The sequence below is a fragment of the Pseudomyrmex gracilis genome, unplaced genomic scaffold, assembly GCF_002006095.1.
Source record: "Pseudomyrmex gracilis isolate BER0280 unplaced genomic scaffold, ASM200609v1 scaffold_279, whole genome shotgun sequence".
NCBI lineage: Eukaryota > Metazoa > Arthropoda > Insecta > Hymenoptera > Formicidae > Pseudomyrmex > Pseudomyrmex gracilis.
In genome coordinates this window covers 153,598-178,587 of record NW_018020863.1, presented here as the reverse complement: position 1 = coordinate 178,587, position 24,990 = coordinate 153,598, and the positions used below count along the sequence as shown (strand labels likewise).

The 24,990-nt window shown below is 41.3% G+C and overlaps 2 protein-coding genes across 3 annotated transcripts; one reads left to right on the top strand and one right to left on the bottom strand.

Annotated features, from left to right (window-relative positions):
* Positions 1 to 15: 15 nt before the first annotated feature.
* On the top strand, positions 16 to 3,870 carry LOC109859694 (adrenodoxin). 2 transcript variants are annotated; one of them, XM_020438196.1, is made up of 5 exons: positions 16 to 296; positions 372 to 747; positions 1,145 to 1,257; positions 1,346 to 1,478; positions 1,934 to 3,870. In XM_020438196.1, exons 2-5 carry the CDS (start codon positions 611 to 613, stop codon positions 2,025 to 2,027), a joined length of 477 nt encoding a protein of 158 aa, XP_020293785.1. In that variant the 5' UTR covers positions 16 to 296; positions 372 to 610; the 3' UTR covers positions 2,028 to 3,870. The 2 variants fall into 2 exon arrangements, with proteins under 2 accessions (XP_020293785.1, XP_020293786.1); XM_020438197.1 differs by having other exon boundaries at positions 369 to 747.
* A 2,670-nt stretch (positions 3,871 to 6,540) lies between these two features.
* LOC109859715 lies at positions 6,541 to 20,261 on the bottom strand. Its single transcript, XM_020438238.1, has 4 exons — positions 19,240 to 20,261; positions 8,698 to 8,783; positions 8,447 to 8,571; positions 6,541 to 7,155 (listed from the first exon to the last, which is right to left on the bottom strand). Exons 1-4 carry the CDS (start codon positions 20,259 to 20,261, stop codon positions 6,541 to 6,543), a joined length of 1,848 nt encoding a protein of 615 aa, XP_020293827.1.
* Between the last annotated feature and the right edge of the window lie 4,729 nt (positions 20,262 to 24,990).

Genomic DNA, 24,990 nt, shown 5'->3' with positions numbered 1-24,990 from the left:
GTCGCGAGTCGCCAAAAGATGAAAGTTGGTCATCTTCTGTTACGACAGCGACACTCGACTTACGACAGCTTTCGATGACACGCGCCAGCTCAATACGCATGCGCCCGACATCCGACAGCGACATACGACTTATTGTAGAACAGGCTGAAGAGAAAGCAGTCGTCGTCAGTCGTCGTGAAACAGCCGGTGCGTTTGTTGCTGCAACCAGCAGCGAGTATTCGGTGACGGTTGGAAACGGATAGACGCACGTGCATTTGATCGTTAAACGCGCAACTTTGCAAACCATCGAGACCAAGGTACCGTTTTTTCCACATGTGTGTTACGTAGCTTTCACTAGCAAAAGTTAACTAAATCGTACGTGTGATTAGCAGAGAGTCACCGTTTTTTTCGGCGTTTCATCGAAGTGGACTATTGCAAAATATATCACACGTATGTACATACGTACGTGTGATATATTATCTTCAACACGTGTAATCAAGCGTGTATCTCAATGGTCTGATCGAAACATTCGATTCTGTGTCGACGACGAGGCGCGCGTTGTTTTCGAATTAAATACACATTCCCTTGTACTTGTCGCTCGGCACATTCTCCTGTGGCTTAACATTGAATAATGGCATTGGTGCAGAGACTACTTCCCAAATCGTTAATCGCCGTCGGTGCAAATTACGTCAGATGCAAAGCGAATCAACTGTCCCTTGCGAGATCCGTGTTCACCACGCAGCAGCAACAGCTCTCCGAAAAAAAAGAGTAAGCAAACGAAATCGGAGCAGGAGCGATCTGGATCTTTGCTTCGGTCGGGATCTCTGCTTTTTGATTTTAGTCAATTTTTATTTGCGGTCAAAAGCGCGAAGCGTTCACAATAGTTAGCATGACTGTTAGCACGATTAACTGCTAAGTTTAACACCTTTCTAGTATTTTTTTTATTTTCGAAAACGACAGAACAAAAAGAAGCGATAAGAAAGATAATTACTAAAATATAATTATTAAAGTGATAATTTTTTAAGTGAAATTAGTTTTTTACTTTTTATTGAAGTAAGTGGATAAAAAAAAGTCTTTTTCCAAGTGTTGTTTTCTTCTGGTTTGATTAATTATTGGTATTAGTAATTTGATTATTTATAAATTAACATGCATATTTTATTTACAGAGTTAGTATAACATTTCTCAAAGCCAATGGAGAAAAAATAAAAGCCACTGGAAAAGTAGGAGATAGTATATTAGACATTGTTGTTAACAATGATATTGACTTGGATGGTTACGGTATAAAAATTTTATTTCTGTATTTTTGAGATATATTTAAAAAAGTTGTACGTTATTAATTTAATAAAACTTTTGATTTTTAACACAGGAGCTTGCGAAGGAACACTGACCTGCAGTACTTGTCATTTAATTTTTTCTAAAGATGTTTATGACCAACTGCCATCCAAACCTTCAGATGAAGAGATGGATATGTTGGACCTTGCGTATGAATTAACCGAAACGTATGTATAAAATTTTATTTTTTTCTGATGTTTGAGACGAAATTCTCTATTCACAATCTTACTTTACAATAGCTGTTACATTTATTCATGAATTAGCCTCTGAGAAATTTATGTTCCTAAAGAACTTAGAATAAAATTTGCATTTAACAAAGCAACGTATTAAAGTCAACTCTTGTTTTGTTATTCGAATCAATTGTTTCTTTTTTTCTGATTTTGTTGAAGTGCACTTAGATTGACGTAAAATTGTGGACTCTAAATATAAATATAAATTGAAAACAATTTGTATTTTATTTTTAGTACGCCAACAAAAAGTAAGAAAATTGTATTGACAAACATGTGATATTACATGGTATTACATTGTTATATGTAATATTCTATACGTAAATAAGTCTAGTCTTCTCAGTCTATATATCATACATTTTGACTATACTTACCTTGAAATGTTTTGATTACAGGTCGAGATTAGGATGTCAAATAATAATGTCTAAAGAACTAGATGGAATTGAAGTGAGAGTTCCGTCTAGCATTAATGATGCACGAAGTAGCTAACACCAAACATGGACGTAGTAAGGAATGTGGAATAGTTAACAAATACCTGTTAAAAACCTGTTTTTTAATACCTCCTTATATAAAGCATCCATTTGGGTAGGTTAATTCCATTTTTAAATTGCATCTGAATATAATAAGTTTAGTAGAAAATTCTTAAAAATTAGTTTGTGCTCAATAAGAGCAATAAGACTAACAAGTAAATGCAAATTCAATATTATGTACATAGTAGTGTAGTAAAAATTTAGTCTTGAGAATTCGAAATAATAATTGCAACCATTATGTGATTGTATTATATTTTTTAAAGATTATATATATGTACATTATTATTGCAAATATAAATTATGTACAATATGATACATATACAAAACTTGTATATGTTTTCTTAAAATGCTTTTTAAATGACATTAACTGAGCTCTATAAATGCTAGCAAAGATCAAATTACTATTCTATTTATACATTTTCTATCTCTACAATAATGTCACAATAAATTTTTACTCTGCTGTTTGACGAGATCGTTAATGTGGAAATTTCACAACGCGCGAGCGCACGACTGAAACAATCCATTTGCAAATTTGCAGTCACATTTTCATCATATTTAGAATAATTTATTTTCTTTTTTTAATTAATTACATGCCAAAAGTATACATAAATCTATTGTCATTACGTAACTATCAGTACATAAAGCTAAAACACTTTTGTACTATATGCATTATATGTGGACCCAACAAATAACTTAACTCGCACGATTAAGTTATATACTACCGCTCTCTTGCGAATATATATTATTACTACACTACTTACAAAGGCGATGAGAGAAGTGTACGTACAGAATGTTCCAGAAGTATCGAAAAATATTTTGACAGATTCTTCGAAACATTCTAAGATTTTTCGATTTTCACGATCTTCGATATATTTTTCGCTTATAATTAAAAAAATATAGCCTCATCTCATTTTCGTAAAAGATTTTTGTCTCAAAATGTCTTCCAAAGAATCTGTTATTGAGATATTTTTCAGTAGTTTTGGAACGTCCTGTATATATATATATATGTTACTATGCAATTTACACATATTTTCATCTTTTTTTACCCTACCCGTTTTGAGAAAATCTCTAGAGTACATATCTCTGTATATATTCTGTCAGTATGTATATATACAACGCGTTTTCACTTCTTCATTTTATACATGTTTTCTACTTTTTAATCTCCCCTCTTGTATATTCTGTTTTCTAATATAACAGCAATTTTTATATTAGCGAGTTTTATATAAAGTAATCGTATAAATACCGAACTTTTATTTACCAGACTATTAGAGCAATACGACGTAAAAGCGACGTAAAAGCGTATTACGTCACATTACAATGCGCTAAGCTTATCGAACGTCTTTATATAAGATTTGTTACTCAATAAGTCGTACAGTAAATAGAACGTTCTTCTAACTTCCTTTTTTGCAGAAAATTGTTACAAACCTTCTTTTATATCTCGAATGACATAACTATCGCAAGTATATAGAAACACATATTGACAAAATATAGATACAAAAATGTTTTTTACAAATTGGAAAATCAAACTATATATGTAAGTAACTGCTAATAACTATATAAGTAACTGCTTTTGTAAAACTTTTTTATTTGCATAATTTTTATCTATTAGTTGTTTTGTGTATTATTATATCTAAACAGATCATAGACAGATTTTTATACATACCACAAATTTTATAAGTAACCGATATTTTTGAGTTAGATTTCAAAATTTTTTATGTAAAACATTGCCTTAGTACACAAACGAAGAACAAACAATTATGACGGACATAAAAATGTCACAAATATATAAATTACTTCTCATATACTGCAACAATTTTTTTTCTTTCAATGCTTATCTTTTACTATCACGTACAGTATATAACACGTGATATAAATTTATATATCTAATGTCTAAATGCATTTAAAAATATACACTCATAGCTTTATCAAAATTTCAATATACTTTTAGATATTAAAAAACGTATTAACTTTTTTGAAGGAAATAAAAATAGCATCAATTTATCTGATCATTATCTAATGTAAGTCTAAAAGCTTCAAATTTCTTGAACTTGTTTGTCTCAAATTAATTTTTATTGTTTCTAAAAAATTATTATTTTTTTTTGTTTTTATGTTTTGATAAATTAATGAACTTCTACACAATGGCGAAATTATAACTTGCGACGTCCCAAAGCCCGTCGATTCATGTTCTTCTTATTTAGATTCTTCGTGTTTTATTTTCACTTTCAGTAATAAGCTCATCTCACATTAATTACCTTCACTTTCTTTATTCTTTCTCTTCAATTTCTTTTTTTAAAAATAAATTTAAATTTTACTGCGAAGCATAAACCTGATTTTTCTCGCCACTGAGTCGAAAGTTTGTAAACTTCAAAAATCTTTTCAATCGCTTTTCGAACAATTGCGTCGTAATGACTTAATCGAAATGCTAAAGGTTTCTAAAAATCTGCTTCTATGTGAACAAAAGTAATCTAGGACTAGAGGTTCTGCAGATATAAGTACGTAAAAGTAATAAGAATTATAATAAAGAATGAGAGAGACAAAACGTGGCAAGATTGTTGCACATTACTTGCTAATTTTTCATCTCTTATTCAGAGTTTTAAGGCAAGAAAAATACGCACATATCATTGCGTACATTGTTGAAAAAAGCACATTACCACAATTATACTCGATTGTAATCAGAACTCGGCAAGTATCAAACTTTCGTGTGTGGTGCAATTTTTATTAATCGATATAAAGTCTTATTTTACATATATATGCGCGTATTTTTTACTATAATAATATAAAAAATATATCTATATAAAAGAGAATATATACGTAAATTTTACTGAAAATCTGTAGCAAAAGTTTCATCGATAATATTTTCAATAAACTATACGAATCATTTTCGAGTTGCCTGATACCTCCGATGCTACTCGTATTGCAACTACTATCAGATAACTGGAAAATGTTTATCAAGCACAATACAATTCGCGACACAAGGTATAAGAAATTTTTCGATGTTGCGCAACAGGCTACAGAAACCTGTTGCTCTTCTCGCTGATAGCGGGATATACGAGCCGTAAATAAAGCATAAATCGGCAAGTTTTCGTTCGGGCAAATGATCCTCGTAATCGATGTGTGCCGTGAAATTTCTTCGCGAATTTAGTACAACTATATGAGTGTATATATATATATATATATATATATATATATATATATATATACACACACACACACTTAATTCCAAACGCGTTAGATCAAGCAGCGAAATTTGTTTATGAAAATTATCATCGATACGCAAAAGAATGCAAAAACTTTGACAGGAACTACCCACAAGTCATTAAATCATGTTAGCTACAATACTAGCAGAATCAAGACGGTTTAGATTCTGAATATCTGAGAGAATTATGCGACGGGGGGAGGGGGGAAGAAACAAAAAACTTATGAGTCGAGTAATACTGGTTTAATGACCTGGGTTATAAAGACGGTCAATAGCTCTCCGAGAGCACAAGTTTTTCAAGGCCGTCAGTAATTGCCGGAATAGTACGGACAATAGACGCGGCTGATAGATTTTCGCTCGATAAAAAAGTTCCGATGAAGCTTATGAATAATACATTGAATCTCTCTTAAAATATATATATATATATATATATATATATAAGTCGAAAAAAAAAATATATATATATATATAAGTCGAAAATCAGGCTTGACTTTACTTCAACGCAGCTAACAAAGTACGCGAGAATTCGTCAGCCGGTGACTTCGCTTTCGGCGTTTCGTGTTGCACGCGTTACGAAAGGGCGCGAAACTCTTCCCTTTCCCGGTCCTTTAATCTTCGCACTCATACCACTTTGAGGCGGCCGTACACAGTTTAAGCCCGGGACTAAGTCTGCCGAACGCACGAACTCCGAATAAATTGCCCGGCAACAAAACTCTGGGCGGTATTTTCCTGCAATCGCTCGTCGAGGGTTCGTGAATATTATGTACACGGTGGGCAAAAAATTTCACGAGGATTCGTCAAGGCGCTCTGGAATATACTGCGAGTATAACCAGCCTTCAGGTGGTATGATCAGGCACGACGCCACGACATGTCGATAACGTTAATAACGCGATAATAAGGTAAGATAAGAAGTGCAAGCCTTAGTCAGCAATTTTTGGTCCCTTCCTTATAGATCGACATCGGCTCTATCTATATACGAAGCATTTAATATCACTTGTCGCGCGCGCATCAATGTAAAATATAACTTTCAAATAATTCTGGCCCCACAAATGTACCACGTAGAATTAATAACAATTTTTTAATGGCTTTTTTGCTGATCAAAAACTTTATCTTTGATATATTTTTCAACTTACTTCTATAAAAACTAATTTTAAATTTATTTTTTATCAATTATCTTTTTTTGAGACATTTCAGAGGACAATCTTTTCAATTAAAGAAGAAATATGCCTCCGAATGGGTCGTTTGGATCTACGAACTGCGTGTTCTTCTCGACAATCTAGACGAGAGTCGACAGTTCGTGCGGACTGTTAGTGGTGGCGGCGCTGCTCAGATCGAGCGTAGCTGCCGGCAAGCCGGGGCTCACGCTGCCGCTGGTCTCGCGCGGCTGATGCTGCGACCTATTGAGCTTGCCGCCGCCGCCACTGCCGCCACCGCCAGGACTCGGTGGCGACCGGTCGCCGGGTGTTGTTGGTGGTGTAACGGCGGCAGCGGCGGCGGCAGCGGCGGCGGCTATGCCACCACGGTGCGTCAGATGGTTATGCTGCGACGCGCCATGCGGCGACGACAGCAACAACGGTGGCGACATGGACGACACGTGACGCTGCTGCGAGTGATGCAAATGATGCTGATGAGACTGATGAAGGCCGCGACTCAAACTAGCAGTTGAGTGGGTCATTGGATGGCTGGTCTTCGAGCCCATGTGCAGCGTCGGACGCAGCTGTAGTTGCTGAAGATGATGATGATGATGTTGTTGCTGATGTTGATGATGGCGCTGCAAGTGCGCCTGCTGCTGGTGCTGGTGCTGTTGCTGCTGCAACTGCTGCTGGCGCTGCAGTTGCGCTGCGGCCTCGCACTGCTCACGAGCAAACGCCTTCACTGCGTTCGTCTTCTCCTGTAGATTATATGACATATAGATTGGACACACACACATACTCTTGGTATTTATTCTCTATTATTCTTTGTTATGTGTGTTCTGTAGACTTTTATACTTTTCGATAGAATTAGTAAACTAATTTAATTATGGTTTTTTTAGGTTGAGCTGTTCTTCGCGGTTTGTGTTTTCTAACGGTCAATTTAACAATCACGGTTGATAGTTGAAAAAGTTAGAAAAAGGATTGTGAAGAGAAAGAGAGGAATTATAAAAGAAAACTTTACAAAAAAAAAAGTCATTAGAAAATTTATATGAAGAAGAGATAAGTCTGTTAGCAACAAGAAATCATCATTTCAATGGATAAATGATTGTCAATTTGTAGAAAGCGTAAAGCAATATGAAACGACTTCTAAATTACGCGTGTTCAAAGAATCCGTGTTATATACCTCGTTAACATGATGAGCGTGAACACGTGCGTGACCGGAATTAGGAGGTCAATGTCATTGATGCTCGAAACATTGAGCGTAAAAACATCGGGGCGTAAAATAAACGAAGAAACATTTCCCGCGCGACTCTGGAAGCACGTCTGATGGCAGAAGAGCGATAAAAAAATTTTTCTCCTCGTCGCGGCAATTTGTGTAACGGCGAAGTATCGGTGAAGTTTATTGCGCGATGATACGCGCGACGGGAAGCCGCGAGAGCGATGCAGTTACATACAAAATCTTCCCGTTTAATTATACGATTACGTAACGCGAAGCAAAGCGTCTTATCCTACGGAGTCACACGAGCGTGAAGTAGTAATATCCTGCTATCAGGTCTTCGTCTTCGTAAAACGGAGAGACACGACGGACTTGAAAACACGTTGGTTCGCACTCGCGCCGCCCCGCGTCCGCCTCACGCACACACGCTCATGCGCGACATCCTGCGCGTACAGATCCAGTTTGGAATCGAATTACACGGTAGAATGATCACCGACGTAAATAATAGCGTGATAATGACATCGACCGTTGCGGGATATGCTAATAAGGCACGGCGGGAAGAGATTAAGGGTGCAGCGCCGATCGAGAGAAGAGGAGGAAAAAGGAGATGCAGGCCAGTGCATCGCGTCGGTCGTGAAATGCGAGAAAATAAAGAAGCAAACTGCGTTACGACGCGGAGATCCGTACAACGTGATGATCAAAAGAATTCGCACGCCGTTAGGTCACCGCGCGAGAGAAGGAAGAGAGAACGGAGTAGGAGGAAGAGAAGCGAGAAGGACGAAGAAGACGAAGTGTGAAAACAAAAAAAAAATCCATTTCATAGACGAACTTACTTTCTGCCACACGAAGACGTTGTGGACCATAGCGCACCCGCAGAACACAATGCCGAGGCCGATAAAGACCGACGTGACGATCGCCGGCGTCGAGTGGAATTGAATGAACGTATAGAGGATCATTCCTGTTAATCACAACGCGGCGATGTGTGATGACAATAATAATTATATATTATTTTTATTAATCACAATCTAATTCTGAATTCCAAATTTTTGTAAGCAAAACAAAAACGAAACCGGCCCGTTCTTACCAGTTAAGAAGACCGGGATGCTAATGAAGAAACCTCCGACAGCGCACACGCGACTGATGGACGATTTTTGCAGGTACTTGTTACTCCTGAAACAGAAAGATCACGAAGCGAAGTTGAGTTTCGCGGGTTCGTGATAATTGGACGAGTTATAAAGGAACACTTTGCTAGTCGCGGAGATGCGGGCTTTCGTACACGTCGGCAATTATTATAATTCGCAGAAACATTTTGCGCGGTTCCGCCGGCCGGTTGGCCGCGTGTACATCTCAATTCGCGCACGCAGACGCACGAGTCACGACAACGGAGTCTCTTGCGATGCCCGCAACAACGGCGTCTTATTCTCTGGAACGCGTATCTGCAATTTTACGAGATTTTTCGAATTTTTCCGGTTGCAAATATCCTAGGAAAATATTCACGACAAAGAATGTGACTCAAGTTTACTTCATACATTAAAAACAGTTTTCTAACCAAAATAAGTTAAAATAGTCATTCAAAATACGTCGTTCTTCAAATATTACATAATTGCAAAAGTGCAGCGATATAAGATCAGTGCGTAACGGTACACGGACCTCTCTTTCTCTTCGTGTGTATAGATAATCTACTATTTTTTTTTTTGTCTTTGACATATATTCTGTCGCGACATCGCGTTCTCAAGCGCATTCCCATCGAAAGAGAATCAAGAGGCGTCAAATGGATTTATGACCCCGACGGAAACACCCAGTAGGCGTTTTCGTATATGACGCAACTACAATCTCTCATACGTCGCGAACACACAGACTGTACTTAAGAGCGCTCCGCGCGCGCGTCGCGATCGTCTTGGGTTATTCTCCATAAATAAAACGTTCGCTACAACGGTTTCCTCTCGGAGACACGTGCGTAGTGATAAAGCTTGTTATTTAAAAAGATTGTCTTTTAAAACTCCTATGAATCCGATCTATCGAGTGGAACAAACGCGAGTTTAGTGTTTTCTCGATAACGTCACACCTAGGCGAGATTCTCTCTCGAATGAATCATTCGATATGTATACATATATATTACATATGATCAGTGAATGAATATAATTAAGATTTATGACGACGCAGAAAAGCATATTATAATTCGGAAAAAATTCCGTTAACTATTCCGTGATATACGCAGTAAAAAAGAAAATTTTAATTTGAATAAATCTCCTCTAGGACATGTCAAAAATGTTAAAGTAATTCATTTCTCGTGTGTTACTTATTGACAAACTAGTAAATGTTAGGTAATTGTGACACTTTATATTTGTTCTTTTTGAAGTACATTTCTTCCGTGAGTTATTGCAACTATTCTTCCATGTAGGTTTCAATTATTTTGTTATTTTATTTTTACGTTACACATAAAGTCAAAAAATAACAAATATAAATGTAAAGTGTCAATTACTTAATCCTTCGCAGTTAGACGTGGGTCTCTCAGACCCACTCAAAAATTGCGCATCGGCGTTTCTAAGATAAAATTAGTTTCTTTTTAAACTTATATCTTCGAAACTATTGAGATTTTTTCAATTTGTTTTTTATCGACGCAGAAGTGTTCAAACTTCCGATTCAAAAAAAAAAGAAAAAGAAATTTTTAAAAAATATTGATTTTTTGCGGAGATATTCGATCTCAAAGTCGCGTTGGTCTCACAGATTCGATCTCACTAACTCGCAGGTCATTTTGAGGACCACGAAGAATTAACATTACACTAGTTTGTCAATAAATAACACATGAGTTACTTTAACATTTTTTACATGTTCCAGGAGGTTCAATTAAATTAAAACAACATTTTCTTAGTTATTGCGTATCACAAGAGTATCAATTTATGTACGTGATGCGCATTTTATACAAGAAGTCGCATTATAGTGTGATTGAAATCTCATCTTTGCTGTCCTAATTTATATACAACCCCGGTAATTCTCATCGAACTCGAACATAACGTAACTTCTAGAAATAAGTCGTTACTAGACACGGTAATAGAAGCATCGAACAATAGTGGTTCTAATCGCTTCGCATGACCCGCTCGGTGTAACCAAAGAGATCGTTGACCCCGAAGGGTGGTAGCAACGGGTGCGTGGGAATTCCTCATTGCGCCTTATAGATGACGCTCATCTAAAAGCGGCACATAGAGACGGGAGTTTGTAGGTTTTGCGCAGAACGTGTCTCGATACAAAAGAAAGACACTGTGTTTGCACACGCGCATGACGAGAAATTCCAATAGGATGGCGATATAAGAAATTCATGCTTTATGTAGGCATGTGCGTGTGGCATGTTATTTATGTATTTTTTGGTTGTTCGTAACGTTTTTTTCAATGAAATTTAAAAGCTTTATATCGTACTCACATAATTTAGCTTCTATAAATGCTTGTTTAATGTTCGACGTTTTTAATATTCGCGCGATACTCAAACGTGTTGCCATCTACGCTAATGTCACCTATTAAACATAGCGAAAACGTTTTCAAACAAACTTTTCAACCAGCTCGATTTTTATAAATTAATAAAACTGCAAATTTTTTTTATTATTATTTATTTCATTATTTCACTAAAGTAAATATTCCGATAACCGGGAACATTCCTCTATTAAGGAATTAATCGCAACAAAGTGTTTTATATGTGTAAAACTAGACATTCTAATATTTAAAAACATATTAAAAAATATATACCTAAAACATTGAGAATTGTTATAATAATTTTACATCTAATAATTAATTCTTCAACAAACGTCTAGTCATTGGGACATTTGCCTTATGATTCGTTCGTCTGTGACATGGTCCGAGTTTCGTTCACACGCCTGAATTTGTTCCATGTGTGTCTCTTCTTTCGTTTCGCGACAAAATTGCTTGAATCTCGGTTGAATAGGCGCGAACGCTTTTGTCGCACCCTCGTCGGCGTCGTCGCGTTTCGTGCATTCTCTCGTCACTCATGAATGAACGTACTAAACTAAAGGCAAACGTGTCTTCTTGCTTAACGCACGAGATCAACGGGGTTTTGTTGAATGCCGATAGAAGCAAGTCATTCCGGAGTACCGAGAGAGTGACAAATCACGCGCCAACGGCTGCAACTTTTGCCCGTTATACCACAGACAGACAGAAAGACAAACGGTGACTTTTCTCCTTCGTTATTCGAGAAAGAGAGAGAGAGAGAGGCGACGGTAATCTAGTTAAGTGCGTGTGTGACATGTTATGCAAAAAAATTCATATTATATACAATATGTGGTGTAATACGTTACATGATGACAAAAAGTTGTTTGTTTGTTTTAGAAAAACAATATAATTTGTTTATGTATATTGCGTTAGTGTGAAAAATCTCCGGTAAAAGTCACTTTCTTATTTCAGAAAGAAACAACGGCAGAACAACGGGCTTATGGTAACCATAAATTAAACGCTTCTTTGCGAGTCCTAATTTATTTCAGAAAAAATCATACATATGCATCCTCGCGCGTGTGTTAAGTAACGATGTGTTAAGCGCGACGATGAGCACGGAATTGCAAATCCCTATACAGCGAGCAGGTTTCACACGACACGATTGCTTTCGTTCGCATGAAAGCGATTTCTAACAAGCGTCGCCATATACGTTTGTTTGCTCCCGGTATAATCTCTTCATACATATCGACTACACACATATCGACCGCTACGATAATTATCTCGGAGTTTACAGTTTCAACTGGACTTGATTAGAAGAAATCCCGTGGGTAACGGTCGCGGACCAGAAGAAATAAACTGTAGCACTTACGCGTGGACCGTGCGAAATTTTTTTTTTTTTTTTTTTTTTTTATCTCCGTACGTAAATGGTAATCAAAAATCTTGTACGATTTTCTTACTCTACTCTTTTGTTTACGGATACATAATTCGGCTTTCAATCTTCTTCGTTACCTCTCGCGCCGTGTCTCCGATTACCTTTCGCCATTCATCGATCGCGTAGATCATTTCCACTCCGGAAAATGGGATACGCACGACGCAGTTATCGTCGGAAACATTGACCCGACATTCGCCAAGCGGACCAAAATATCCGCGGAGAGCCAGTTGTTATTTATAAGCGGGTGAGGCTTATTAATTAAGCACGTGACCGCCGCCGAAGAGTCAGCGACCGGCGCGGCGCGGCGCAGCTTTTAACGACCACGTGGAAAATCACGCGAGTACGTATCACCGCTGCATTTATTGCCAGAGCTAAACAAGTCGGAGAACAAGTCGTTTCGAGAAGTGGGAATCTCTCGCTCCAAAGTGATACTCGGCCACTCGTGATATATTTAAACACTCCAACACGCTATTAATACAATATTTAAACGTCGCATATATGTGACATTTATATGTAAATTTAAAACTTGTTCGAAAGAAGTAAATAATCTCTCTAAGGATTCCCTGTGGATCTCGCGTCGATTATCCCGTTCTTGTTAACTAATGAAGCGCGTGATAAAGTATAATCAAAAACTGCGCAAAATTCACATTCATTCCTACGGGGAATATTGCTTTTCCAAGTTTTTCTCGTAGCCTCGAAGAGTAGATACGCTAAAACCTACGCACGTCAGTCTAGTTTCTCGCGGAATCGACGTGCCGTTCCCCGTGGGACGATCATCTCCTCGAGTCGCACAACGCTCGCGCGTACGCACGTGCTTGTATGCGGATTGTGTACGCACACGAGAAGCTTGCAAAGAGGCGCGTGTAATCTGTTGCGAAACGGTTATGCCCGCGTGTGCATGCGAGCTTACGAGCGTGACACCTAATCGAAGGCCAGATAGAACGACACGACGCAACATATACACACACGCGCGCGCAAGATGAGCGTGTCGCCACAATCGGGTCCTTCCTCGTTGTCTTTATACGGTTCGCTGCGGAATCACCACATGACCGAGCGAAGCCACTCCGTGCACTTCCGGTCTCTATCCGCGGAAGTCGCGCGGAATCCTCGCAAATATATCCGGAAGTATTTCAGATTAAGTGGTCGAAAACATTTGTCTATGCTTATAGCAATATAGTTTTTTTCAACGTAGACATTTATGTAGAATTACTACACATAACAGGAAAAACAGTGTTGCTATTATACGGCCAGCAAAAAACATTTGTTGCGTCTCCTAAATTTTTGTTTCATCGACAAAGTATTTTGTTGGCAAAACAAAAATTTCAGTGAGCAAATTTTTCTTGCTGTTCGTACGTAGTCTTTTTATCGCTTCGTGTTCATAAAAAAAAAAAGAAGAAATGACGGACTGTCGTTTTTAAACGCGTGTCAGACACCATTAGGGTGCACTTTGTTACACACAATCGTGCCGCTACTCCAATTTCCGCGAGCGAGGCGACATCGTACCCGCATTCGCTAGCGGAAGAACTGTTATTTCAGTCGTTCGTGCATATCGCGTGTTTCCCTCGAAGACTGTGCGTCAGAGAGTGCGACACAGTCATTTATCAAAAGAATCTTCTTCAGAATATTATCTTCAAAATTTATTTTTGTCTGTCTTAACGGAACAAATTCATTAAGGATATTGTCTCGCAATCTTGTTTCAATTTTCATTATTCGAGCATTATTAAATGCACGTTTAGAAACCGGAAAAGTACTATTATCCTACGAGATACATTCAATTCCTTCTCTTCTACGGCCGAGGTCCCGGAGCGATCATGGCGGCCGCACGCATCCGCATAGCTTCTCTCGCGCATCGGCATCTCCGCGCGTACACGAGCGGTTACCGGATGATGGATCATACGCTGATCACACAGCTCTGCCGCGGATGATGGATCATACGCGCGCGATCTTCTTCCTTTCTCTTCCGATCCGCACGTCTCTTCCCCTCTTCTCGTCGACAGGTATTTGCAATCCGTGTCGCGGTCCAATTAAAAAAAAAGAATCGAAAGAAAAAGAATTCAAGCAAGGCGTCCCACCGTGCGCCTGCAGGAATTTCCTATCTCGATACGCCAAGACGCCAGGAAGTGGACGCGCTTAATGACGGGGGTCCGGGCTCCTGGGCGAAATTGAGGGTGTCCTCGGCCGCGCTGCCTGCAGCTTTGCGCGCTCGGGCTACAACCGTTATCGGCACCTTCATCCTTCGCCTTCGTGTCGCACCTGTTCATGTCCGCTCTATCTCGTCAGGGCGACGAGAGACATTGTCGGTTTCACGGCACCGCGCGACAGCGTGACCGATCATCGTCGGTTATTCGCTGCGCGATCCTCACACTTTGTTCGCAAGAAACGACACCGCCGACTGATGTACATGAAAGTGTTATGTTTTACAGTGCGTACTTATGGATTGTTTTATTTATTCTCTCTCTCTCTCTCTCTGTGTGTGTGTGTGAGAGAGAGAGAGAAAGAAAGAAACTATTTTTAAACATTTTTGGAGTGTAACACTGTGCGATTATATCTCGCGCAACTTATTCAGTCGAATTTCTTTCTCGCCTCATGCACGTGCCTAAAACTCGAAGATATCCTCGAGAGGGAATAAAAAAGAAAAAAAGAAAAGCACAGACACGATAAGACGGGAGCCAGAGAAGCCGGAAAGACGTGGAATGCCAAGTAGCACTTGACGAGAGCCGAATAACACCGCGCGGCGGAGCTGTACGCGCGCGCTGATGTACCAGAGAGACGACAACGGGGCTTCACAACGCGGACATAAGCCAGACGCACGAAAGAATCCCGGAGAAGAAAACCAGAGCGTAACGACAGGCCAGATATGCATATATATGTATATATATGCAGCATATGTATATATATGTATGTTACAAGCAAAATGTGTTTTTATCGGTGCAGGGAGATAAGATTTCCCAGCGCGGCGTTCTCGCGATCCAGCAACTGATACGCCATCGTCGACGCGCGCGAACACCGCTGGGAACGTTCTAAGGGGACACTCGCGAACAAATTCCCGAATGTATTCCGATCTCTCCGCGCGGTATCGCATTCGTTATATACATATATTCTGACCGTTACGTATTATCGGTACACGCAATTTTCGTGGGTTTCGAACAAAGTTTCTCATGTGCATTTTAACTGACGCATTTAAGCGACAACGGAGTTGAACTCGACTGAGTTTTCGATCACGAAGCGAATAAATATTATAACACAAAATTGTGTGCTACGTATGCTAAAGATCTTATTTTTCCGCACAAATTTGCTTTATCTCTAGGTCATCACTTTTAATCCGCACGCGAGATATTGTATAAGTCACGCGACGATATTTTAAAGGTGATATAATTAAAGAAATTTTTGTGTTCCTCAACCAGCGATGGATTTTGCTTATATTTTGTTTGACTTATTTTTGACTTGAATAATCGAAATGTTTGGAGCACGTAAAAGAGTTTCAAAAGTTAAATTCACACATTTTTATTGTTCTCAATTCACGAATACAGTTTAAAGCTACAAATAACCTAGGTCTTCGATCGAATTAGCACATTGAATCCGGCGATATTCCACACGGCAAAACTCTCGGTGGTATCGACGTCTGGTGTTTGCGTTCAACAGTTGCGTGCAGATTTCCTGGTAAGTCCCATAACAAAGTCATTTACAAAGCGTACGGAGCGGATAACTCTGAGATAAACTTCGAAAGTTATTCTTAGCAAATTTTAGGTACTTGTTGAGCAAAAAAAGTGGTAAAAATATTAAATTTTCAAATCTCAGCTGCTGGATCGTGGATTTCACGCGACGAAGATTATTCACGTTGCTCCCGAATATTGTGAATTCATTTGTACACATGCCTTACTCGTCTACATTAGCAATTGATTTTTTTTTTTTTTTTATCTACACAGCAGGGCTACACGAGCCATAAGGTTTCGTGATAGCGCGAGACAAAAATAGCAGCATATGCTCCGATCGATCGCTGTGCACTTATCAGTTGGCACAGAATATTGTTTAGAGAAGCCGTTAACCCCCGTCACCTACATTCAGGTCGTTATACATACAACCGTACCTTATCAGTCGTTTGCGAACACTTTTGCGTCCGTTCCCCCGGTTTGTTACTTTCATGGAAAAAATTCTCGGAATCTCTCTTTGATCTTCGATATTAAAAATTTATCGAACTTTTTGGAGAAAAAGCGGTAAATCCGATGAAAAAGTAACTGAACTTGTGCAATATTTTTTGACATTAAAAAATGCATTTTTTTTAAACAATCTATCGAGAAGGAAATTAAGATCTTGAAAAATAAAGGAAAAAATCGTCAGGAAAAGAATCAATTAAAACAAATTCCGTTCTTCTCAAAACGAACTATTTATGTATTTCTGTTAGTACTTAAATACTTTAGAATATACAAGATACTAATCGTTCGATCAGTTATCCGAGGAATTTCCTCGTTTCTTGAAGTTTCTTCTTTGAAACTTTTGGGTTTTTTTATGACCCGGGACGCATATACAAATCTCTTTCTAGATATAATCCAGAAATGAAAATCTTGTAAGAAGAGAAAAGTGAAGAGGCGAGTGATTTGTCGACGATGGCTGAAACAGGACAAAAACGGGGCGCACTATGTCTTCGTGATAAGATTACACAAAGCGAGGGAAAACACCCGTTGCGAATTATCGCAAAGAAGGTAAACGTTGTGACAGTTAAACACAATGGAAGACAAAATCCACATGGCAACGTTTAATATTGTCGTTTGTACAATCGAAGTTTATATCGCAATCATTTAATCGCAACGACAGATTTTACGCGGAAGAGATTGCGAACAATTCAAGCGCGCAGAAAAAAAGGACACTAATCGCGCCTCTTTTACTGGCTTCTAAATTTTCAATGATGAAAATCGCTTCGCGATACTGCGTACGTGCGCGAGAGAAACAGAAGGAAGCTATTTCTCGCGCGCGTTTGCCGCAAACCGTTGTTTTCTTTGTTTATTCTCAAGGCGGCCATTAACGACCATCTCCGGCTTCTTTCTTACCTGCCTTCACCAACTACGGAATTTTCTCGTTCTTTTCCGCCACGGCGAAATGGATCCTTACGCACTACATCAGCGTTCGCGCGCGCGTTTATTTTATACGTAGTATATATATAAATGTTTTATATCGCGCGAAGTTTTTAAACGCCACGAGCGGCAAAATCGAGAGCGAGGAGTCCGCGGAGAGATCGAGCAATTAGCAGTACGCGTTAATATACATTTCTTTGGTACACACACAGTACTTTTTTAATTAATTTGAAACCTCTTAATAATTATCTGCAATTACTCTTACTTACTCTTTTTCTTCGAGATTGCACCAGAAACCTACAGTCACTCTACTTGGCCCGATATTGCGCGGTCCGGAAAAAGAAGTCACGCTTCGCGAGATTCCCAAGAGCGATCGCATCAGCGCGTTTCTTTAACGAGGGTAATTTCGGGGCACCGCGCGACATCACGATCTCTGCGTCTCGCTCCGATTCTACTTGTATACGCATGCAAGCAAGCACACGCGGGCGGGCGGGCGCACACACACACACGTTACGGGAATTTTTGCACCTCTCCTTCTCTCCGTGAGAAGAAACGTTCGCACGGTAAGACGCGCTGATATATCGTGTCGAGGGATGGGAGGGTACGAGGGAATACCAAGATCCACCTGGTGTATATTCGAGCACGCGGACAGGGCACGCATGGATGACTGAGAACACTGGTTCCGGAGGACGATCTTGATCGCGTACGACGACGACGTGAGATCGCGCAAGCGAGAAACGAACATCTCGCGAATCCCGCGATCCCCGCGGCATAAATCGCTTCCTCCGATTTCCTTCGCGGGAAACTTCTTTTTCCTCGAAACGAGGCTCGCTAATCCCCCATTAGATCCCATTACGTGTGGGTCTCATCGCTTCCTGTGTAATTACGCGCGAGGTCGCTTTTGCATGCATCCCAGGGATGTTCGCAGAATACACCGAGAAGCATTTCGGAATTTGCATATTTGATCGACTGGTTTTTCTGAATATTTAACTAGCACTTGAGAGATCTACGCGCTCGAACGGTACAAGGTAAAGACTATTTTTAAATCGTTGAATATTCGCCTAGTCTGTGCGGATTCTGGAATATTTTTTTACTTGACAAGTTTACAAATTTACAGAACTCCGATCTTGCAATCTCTCTCTTTCTCCGGTGGCGATAAGTGTGAACCGGCTTTTAACCGATGATTTCGTAACATCGTGTCCGGAGGTCAACGACGGAACCTTATTGCGCGCCGCTCCTCCCGAATCGGAGAATATCGCCTTTTTACCGGCGTTAATTAATCGCGAATCTCGATTTGCGCGGGATATAGTCGGGTCCTCCCATTAGAGCTTAAAAATAATTGAACTGGATTCCAGCGTGTCAAAGGCGGGCGCATCGGTCCCATATCTGGGGCCCCCGCGCCTGCCCTTTTCATTTCGTTCATTAGTCAACGGTCGCTTGCTCGGCGATAATCTCGTCAGCAGCTGGAATCATTTCAGGTCCCCCATTAAAAGCCCCGCGGCCTTTTTATAGCAAAACATCAAAATATCGTAAAACATGTAGAATTGTAATATGTGTAATAAACATGAAATTAAAAATACATAAAAATCACAAGAAAAAAACTAGGAATTTAATCTTAGAGAATAAAAATTAAAATGTAATAATATAGCAATGCAAACAAAAAATAGCGAAATAATCAGCAACTCACCGGTGTCCCTGGTACGAAGTTTTAACGAGCTTCACGGCGAAGAGGAACTGTATGGCGCAGACCAGGAGGCAGCAGAGATTGAGGGAGAGCGCGAGGGCGCACAACGCCAAGGTGACCTCGTAGATGATCACGAACTCCTCCGGGCTTATGAGATCGTTGGACGTGACGGTGAGCGGCGAGATTTTCAGCAGGAAGATAACCGAGAGCAGGGCAAGAAGAAGAGACACCAGGCACAACAAGCCGAGGCTCGTCAGCATCTCTTTCACGCCGGCCCCGTCGCTCCGACGGAGATTTCGAGACAGGGATGAGGACCAAGAGGTATTCAGGGGTATCACCGTCGGACCGCTGACTACCTGACCGGAAGTTAAGACCGGAAGTGCGGCAGGTGTGGCAGGTGCGGGCGATGGCGTAGTCTGGCTCGGCAGCCGCGACAGCCTGGAGATGTCAAACCCGCCATTCGCCTTCGGTCTGTCCTGATGAGGGACGTTAGTCTGGGAGATCACTGTGTGGACAACCTGACTCACATTGTTGTTGTTGTGATTATTGTTGTTGTTGTTGCCGTTGTTACCGTTGGCGCCTCCACCCGGACTGACGCTGTTGACCGAGTGCTTGGACGTCGACAGTGTCGACAGATTGAGCGCGTGGGAGTGGTTCAGTCGTTGCGACAGGTTGTTGACGCTGAGCTGGGAGTGGTTCAGCGGATGCCGGTGCGTCGATGAGGGTGTCGTCGCCGATTGGTGCACGGCCGCCGATCTCTGCGCCACAGAGTCGTACATGTCGACGCCGCCGTTGTTACCGCGATGTCCGGTGACGCGCGTCGACGCGACGCTCCCGCTGTAGTGATGATGATGCTGCTGCTGTTGCTGCTGCTGCGGCTGTTGCTGATCATGGTGCAGCGAATTGTTGTGCAGGTGATGATGATGGTGTCCGCCGTGCAACGAGCCCGAGCTCGTCTGATAATCATTGTGATGATGCCTGGAGCCCGCTGACGACGGCTGCCCCGTCAGAATGTGCTTCAGCATTACTCGACACGCTGGTGTCACGCGAGATAAGATCTCTTCTCTTTCCACGCCAGTTGCTGGTCCTTACATGGCGGTCTCGTGATGACACAAAAATCGGCTGGATCACGCCGAATACGTGTCATAGCACGTGGATAACAATATGAACCCCGTTTTCCTTAGACAGGGGATTTGTCGCGCCAGAGAACGTAACTTCTTCTTACCTCCTCATCACCAGTAAATTGCTCGTTGAAGTTCTCCCACATGTAAACACGTTAACTTCAATTTTCTTCGAGGCAGCGTCTTCTGAAGAAAATCACTTTTCTCCTCATCACGAATGTTTCACAACAAATCACCCATTTGAACTCGCGACTCCACGCAAAGAGTTCACATTATATCACGCTTGTTGATTCCAACGATTTTAATCAATTTTATTCTCGTTCACTTTTTGCCGCGAAACAAATCACCTTCGAGATTCAACCTTCTTCGTAAATCCGTCGTCGTTTGTTCCCGTAGGCATAGGAGACACGTCGTTTCCCGCGGTTGTTTTCAACTCTCGCGGAAGAGGCAGACGAAGAAAGGGGACGTTTATGTGCGAGTTGAGGTTGGGCGCAGCGTTCCCGGGCTCAGCGAGTTGCTGCACACCAGTTGCTCCACCATGGCGACGGCATCTAACAGGCTGGTGGGCGCTCACATATCGGGTTCACGGCGGTGGAACTATGCGACGACGACGGGCGACGGGACGGCGTTTGCTAAGGGCATGATCGGGTCGATCGTGGCTTTTTCCTCTCCTTTTCTCTCGCGTTTTCTTTCTCTTTATCGGCAACGGCGACGCGATCGGCGTGCGTGCGTGCGTGCGTGCGTGCGTGCGTTAAGGCGGCTGCAGGCACGATTTTCTACCACCGTCGTCTTCTTCTTCTTCTTCTTCTTCTTGTCGGGTACGCGCGAGCTCGTCAGCCGGCATAGCTTCCGAGATGGTGCCGGCGGTGCCTCTGGAACAGGTCGGAGGAAATAATTAATGGACCGACTGTTCTTCCTCCCCCCCCCCTTCTCTTCGCTGTCGGTCGTTGAATAGTCAGGCCATAAAAAGAGCAGATACGGGGGAGTGTAACGTCTACTACCGGCGTGTCCCGACGTGACCGAGATGTACGGAAAACGTATTTCTCTCCTCGGGATCTCGTCGTCGAGCTTCGCTCCGCAGGTAAAACGCGACCCGCGTCTCGCGCGCGATTGGAATTTCTTTTAATTCTCAATTCTACTCCCGAGTAAATTTATGTGTGTTTGTCTCTGTGCTTCTCTCGTAAGCTGAGGTTTACACATTTCTTTTTTCACATTTTTCATTCCACTAAAATTGTACTTAATTCCGAGAACTCGCGGCGGCGCAATTAAAAAGATCGCGGCGGCGGCAGCAGCGGCGGTGCGCGTGTAACACTTAGCGAGCAGACGATGACCTTTAGCGGCTCACTCCGGCTCGCACGCGCTCGCGGAAAAGCCGTCCGCCGATACGAGTGGCATGCGGCTGTGAAACCCGCGTTGCCGGCGTGTATATCTGATCGCGACTCGAAGAATCCCAGAACGAATCGTCGATAGACGAGATAAGGAAACCACAGGGGAAAAAAACTAGGCGATCTAGCGGTTTTGCTCGGGAAAATCGCGTCAATGTGTATTTTATTATTTCAAGTTTTATTACTTGCTGTAATAGCTCGCGTTATTATTTATACGACAAGATTACAAATTATTTGCGACAATTATTTAACGGAGATGGGATGTCAGTTTGAAGATCGTTCGTTTTCTGAAAAAATTCGATTTTTTATTTAAAACATTCCTTAAGCGGATCGCGGAAAACCAACCGACTGCTTTCGATCGAGAGGATCTCGATGCAGCAATACTTCATTACCGTGTGCTCGCATTATTATCACTTTCTACGACCGCGCGCACAGCCTCTCCCGGGGGCTCGTTGTTCATACACTTCCTCTCACTCGGCACGAGCGGGTCACGCGAGCTCGCCTCTGCTTATCTAACGGAATGCCATATGGGGCCGCCCTGGCTCTCTATCTTAAGTGCAATTAGAAATTCCTTTCGCGAGCTTTGAGACACAAATTTTCTTTAATTATTATGTTGTTGCAAAAATAATGATATCCGCATATGAATACACGAAGATTCCGCACGTGTGTGTGTGTGTGTGTGTTGTAATTAAAGTAAAGCAATTTTGAACGAGACATTTTATCAAATAATTTATCTATATATAGATATATAATTATAATCTACGCGCGTAAATTATTGTCCTGTCATTCGTGAGAGAACAATGTGAATGTCGCCGCATCACGTTTGCCATAGTTGATGTTAAGCAAGCGAAGTTGAGAAAAAATGAAAAAGCGTATTAAACATGCCGCGGAAAAGTAACGTCAGTTTTCAGGCACTCAATTTCATGCAATTTCACGCAGCGATTAAACGGATGGCATGTATTCTTTATTGAACATGCCATTATTGCGCGCGGACCACGAAGAGACTGTCATTACGGATCGATGAACTCAATAGCATCGTGTGACGCCTACATGTCGCGTGGAAACATATCCGCGGTGGTTTATTTTTTATTTATTAATTTTTTTTTTTCATTTTGTTTCGCGCGCGCTTGAAAAATTTATTCGTACAATTTACTCGCCAGTTTTTCTCTGCAAGAACAAAATTTTCGTTGAAATAAATAATGTTGCAAACAAATTCTGCAAATTATGTCGCACAAATAATGTAATTTTGAGAGAGGGAGAGAGAGAAAAAACCGATATTTTATCTCCTGTGTGTTACCTCGTCAATTATCAATACAATCAATTGACGCGTCTCTTTATTACTTAACTGGAAAACATCGATCAAATTTCTGTGTACATCTCCTCTCGCGCGATATACCGTTAACTTCCGTACTTTACAGCGTACTTCGCGACGTTCGACTTGCGACTCGCGTTTCGGTCGTTCGCGCCAAAAAATCGATGCTATTTTCCAATCGCACAGTTTACACAAATTGTTCTGTAATTAATCCATAGCGCGAAACCCAGTGTTGGAAATCAGTGCACTTATTCCGTATCGTCTTATTCAACTGGAGAGAATCTTTATCAAGATTTTTTATATTTCTCGAATTCCGAGACACTCTCCGAAGAAACTCGGAAGTTTTGTATACAAGACATTCCTTATTTTATCACCTGTGTAAAACATCTGTCCTCCGACTCTAACGTAAATACGCGGCAGTCGCGGTCGTATCGAGCTCGCTTTCTTCTGCCGCTCGTTAGACACGTATAAAGAAAGAGAATTGAAAGAGAAGCGTGCGATTATTTAGAAAAAAGAGAAAAAAACAAGCGCCCGTAACACGTTTGCGTAAAATCCACGTTATTCATCGTCCGTGAACCAATTACACGTTAAATGCGATCCTACGTGCATCTCGTGGTCACGGTACCCTATCCTATCCTATCGGCATCCCTATCGAAGGTGATCTTCCCGGCGTAACATGATTCGATCCCGCAAATTCCTTCTCTCTTTCTCTCTTTCTCCCTCTACCGCTACGCGCGATACACCGGATCGCGTGCTGCGATCCAGAACCGCAAGATCGGCTATCGCGGGCCGCGAGCAGCTCTCTCTCTCTCTCTCTCCCTTTTTCCCTCTTTCTTTCTTCGTTGTCAATAGTCAGGCTTGACTCATAGAAACGGGTTCCGCTCGCATTCCGGACATCCAGCCTGTCGCTCACGGCGGAAAGCGCATCGCCGCATCGATATCTGCGCTTCTACAGACTAGCGTGACGAGAGCAGGATTTCCTCTCTCCCCCCATCCTCCCCAATGCACTCACGAAGAGTGTGTACGCTCGCGGAATGTTTTACCAGATCTTGAAAAAAAAAAACAACTTTTCGCAAAAACACGATCGAGGGGAAAAACGAAAATAAAAAACAAAATTCTGCAAAACGAGTGGCGGCGCCGCGCACAGTTCGCTCGCCAAATTGATTGCTCGTTCTTCGCCGAGGCATTAATCGACAGACACGTCGATATAATCGGCAAAGACGTCCATTGTTCGCGACTGTAAAGTAAGGATGACGTATAGGCTTCAGCCGCGCGCGGGTATTATACACGTATATACAAGCCGGTGTGTTTGAGTTCTCCGTCGCGCGCGCGTTTACGACCGCGTGATTTGCATGAAAACAGAGAGAATTGCAGTTTAAGGAAGTCGCTTATTAACGGCAACTACGATATTGTCGGCACAATGCCATTGACATCATTATCGTCGTTTCCCATCGCTTCGCTCACGAGAATGAGGATTAGAATCTCTAACCAGAACGTGTTACTATCATATCGTATTGATTACTTGTAGTTCCATTATCCCTCGCACCGAAATTACAGGTGATTTTTTCAATTTCCATATTATCGACCAAATAATCGTGTAGGGCTATATTTATTTTTTTATTTTTTTTTTTTTTGATTTATGAAATTTATTTAAAATATATTCAAGTCGCGATAAAAGTTCATCTTTCCATAAAACCATGATTTTTTTTGCGCGCGCGTTCCATCTGCGCAGACTCCGCGAGATGTTGTTTCAGCGCTTACGGCGCGGTCAGCGAAATTATTATGGGATTACGTGCATGTGCGAGGTTTCGCCGGCTGTACGCGCGCAAGCGAAGTCCTATGCGCGCACCGCTCTTATCCAATTTCACAACTTCGTCGTCTTCCATTGCGGTCGCGGCTCCGTTTTCTTCCTTTTTATTTCCCGTCGGCGGGTTCG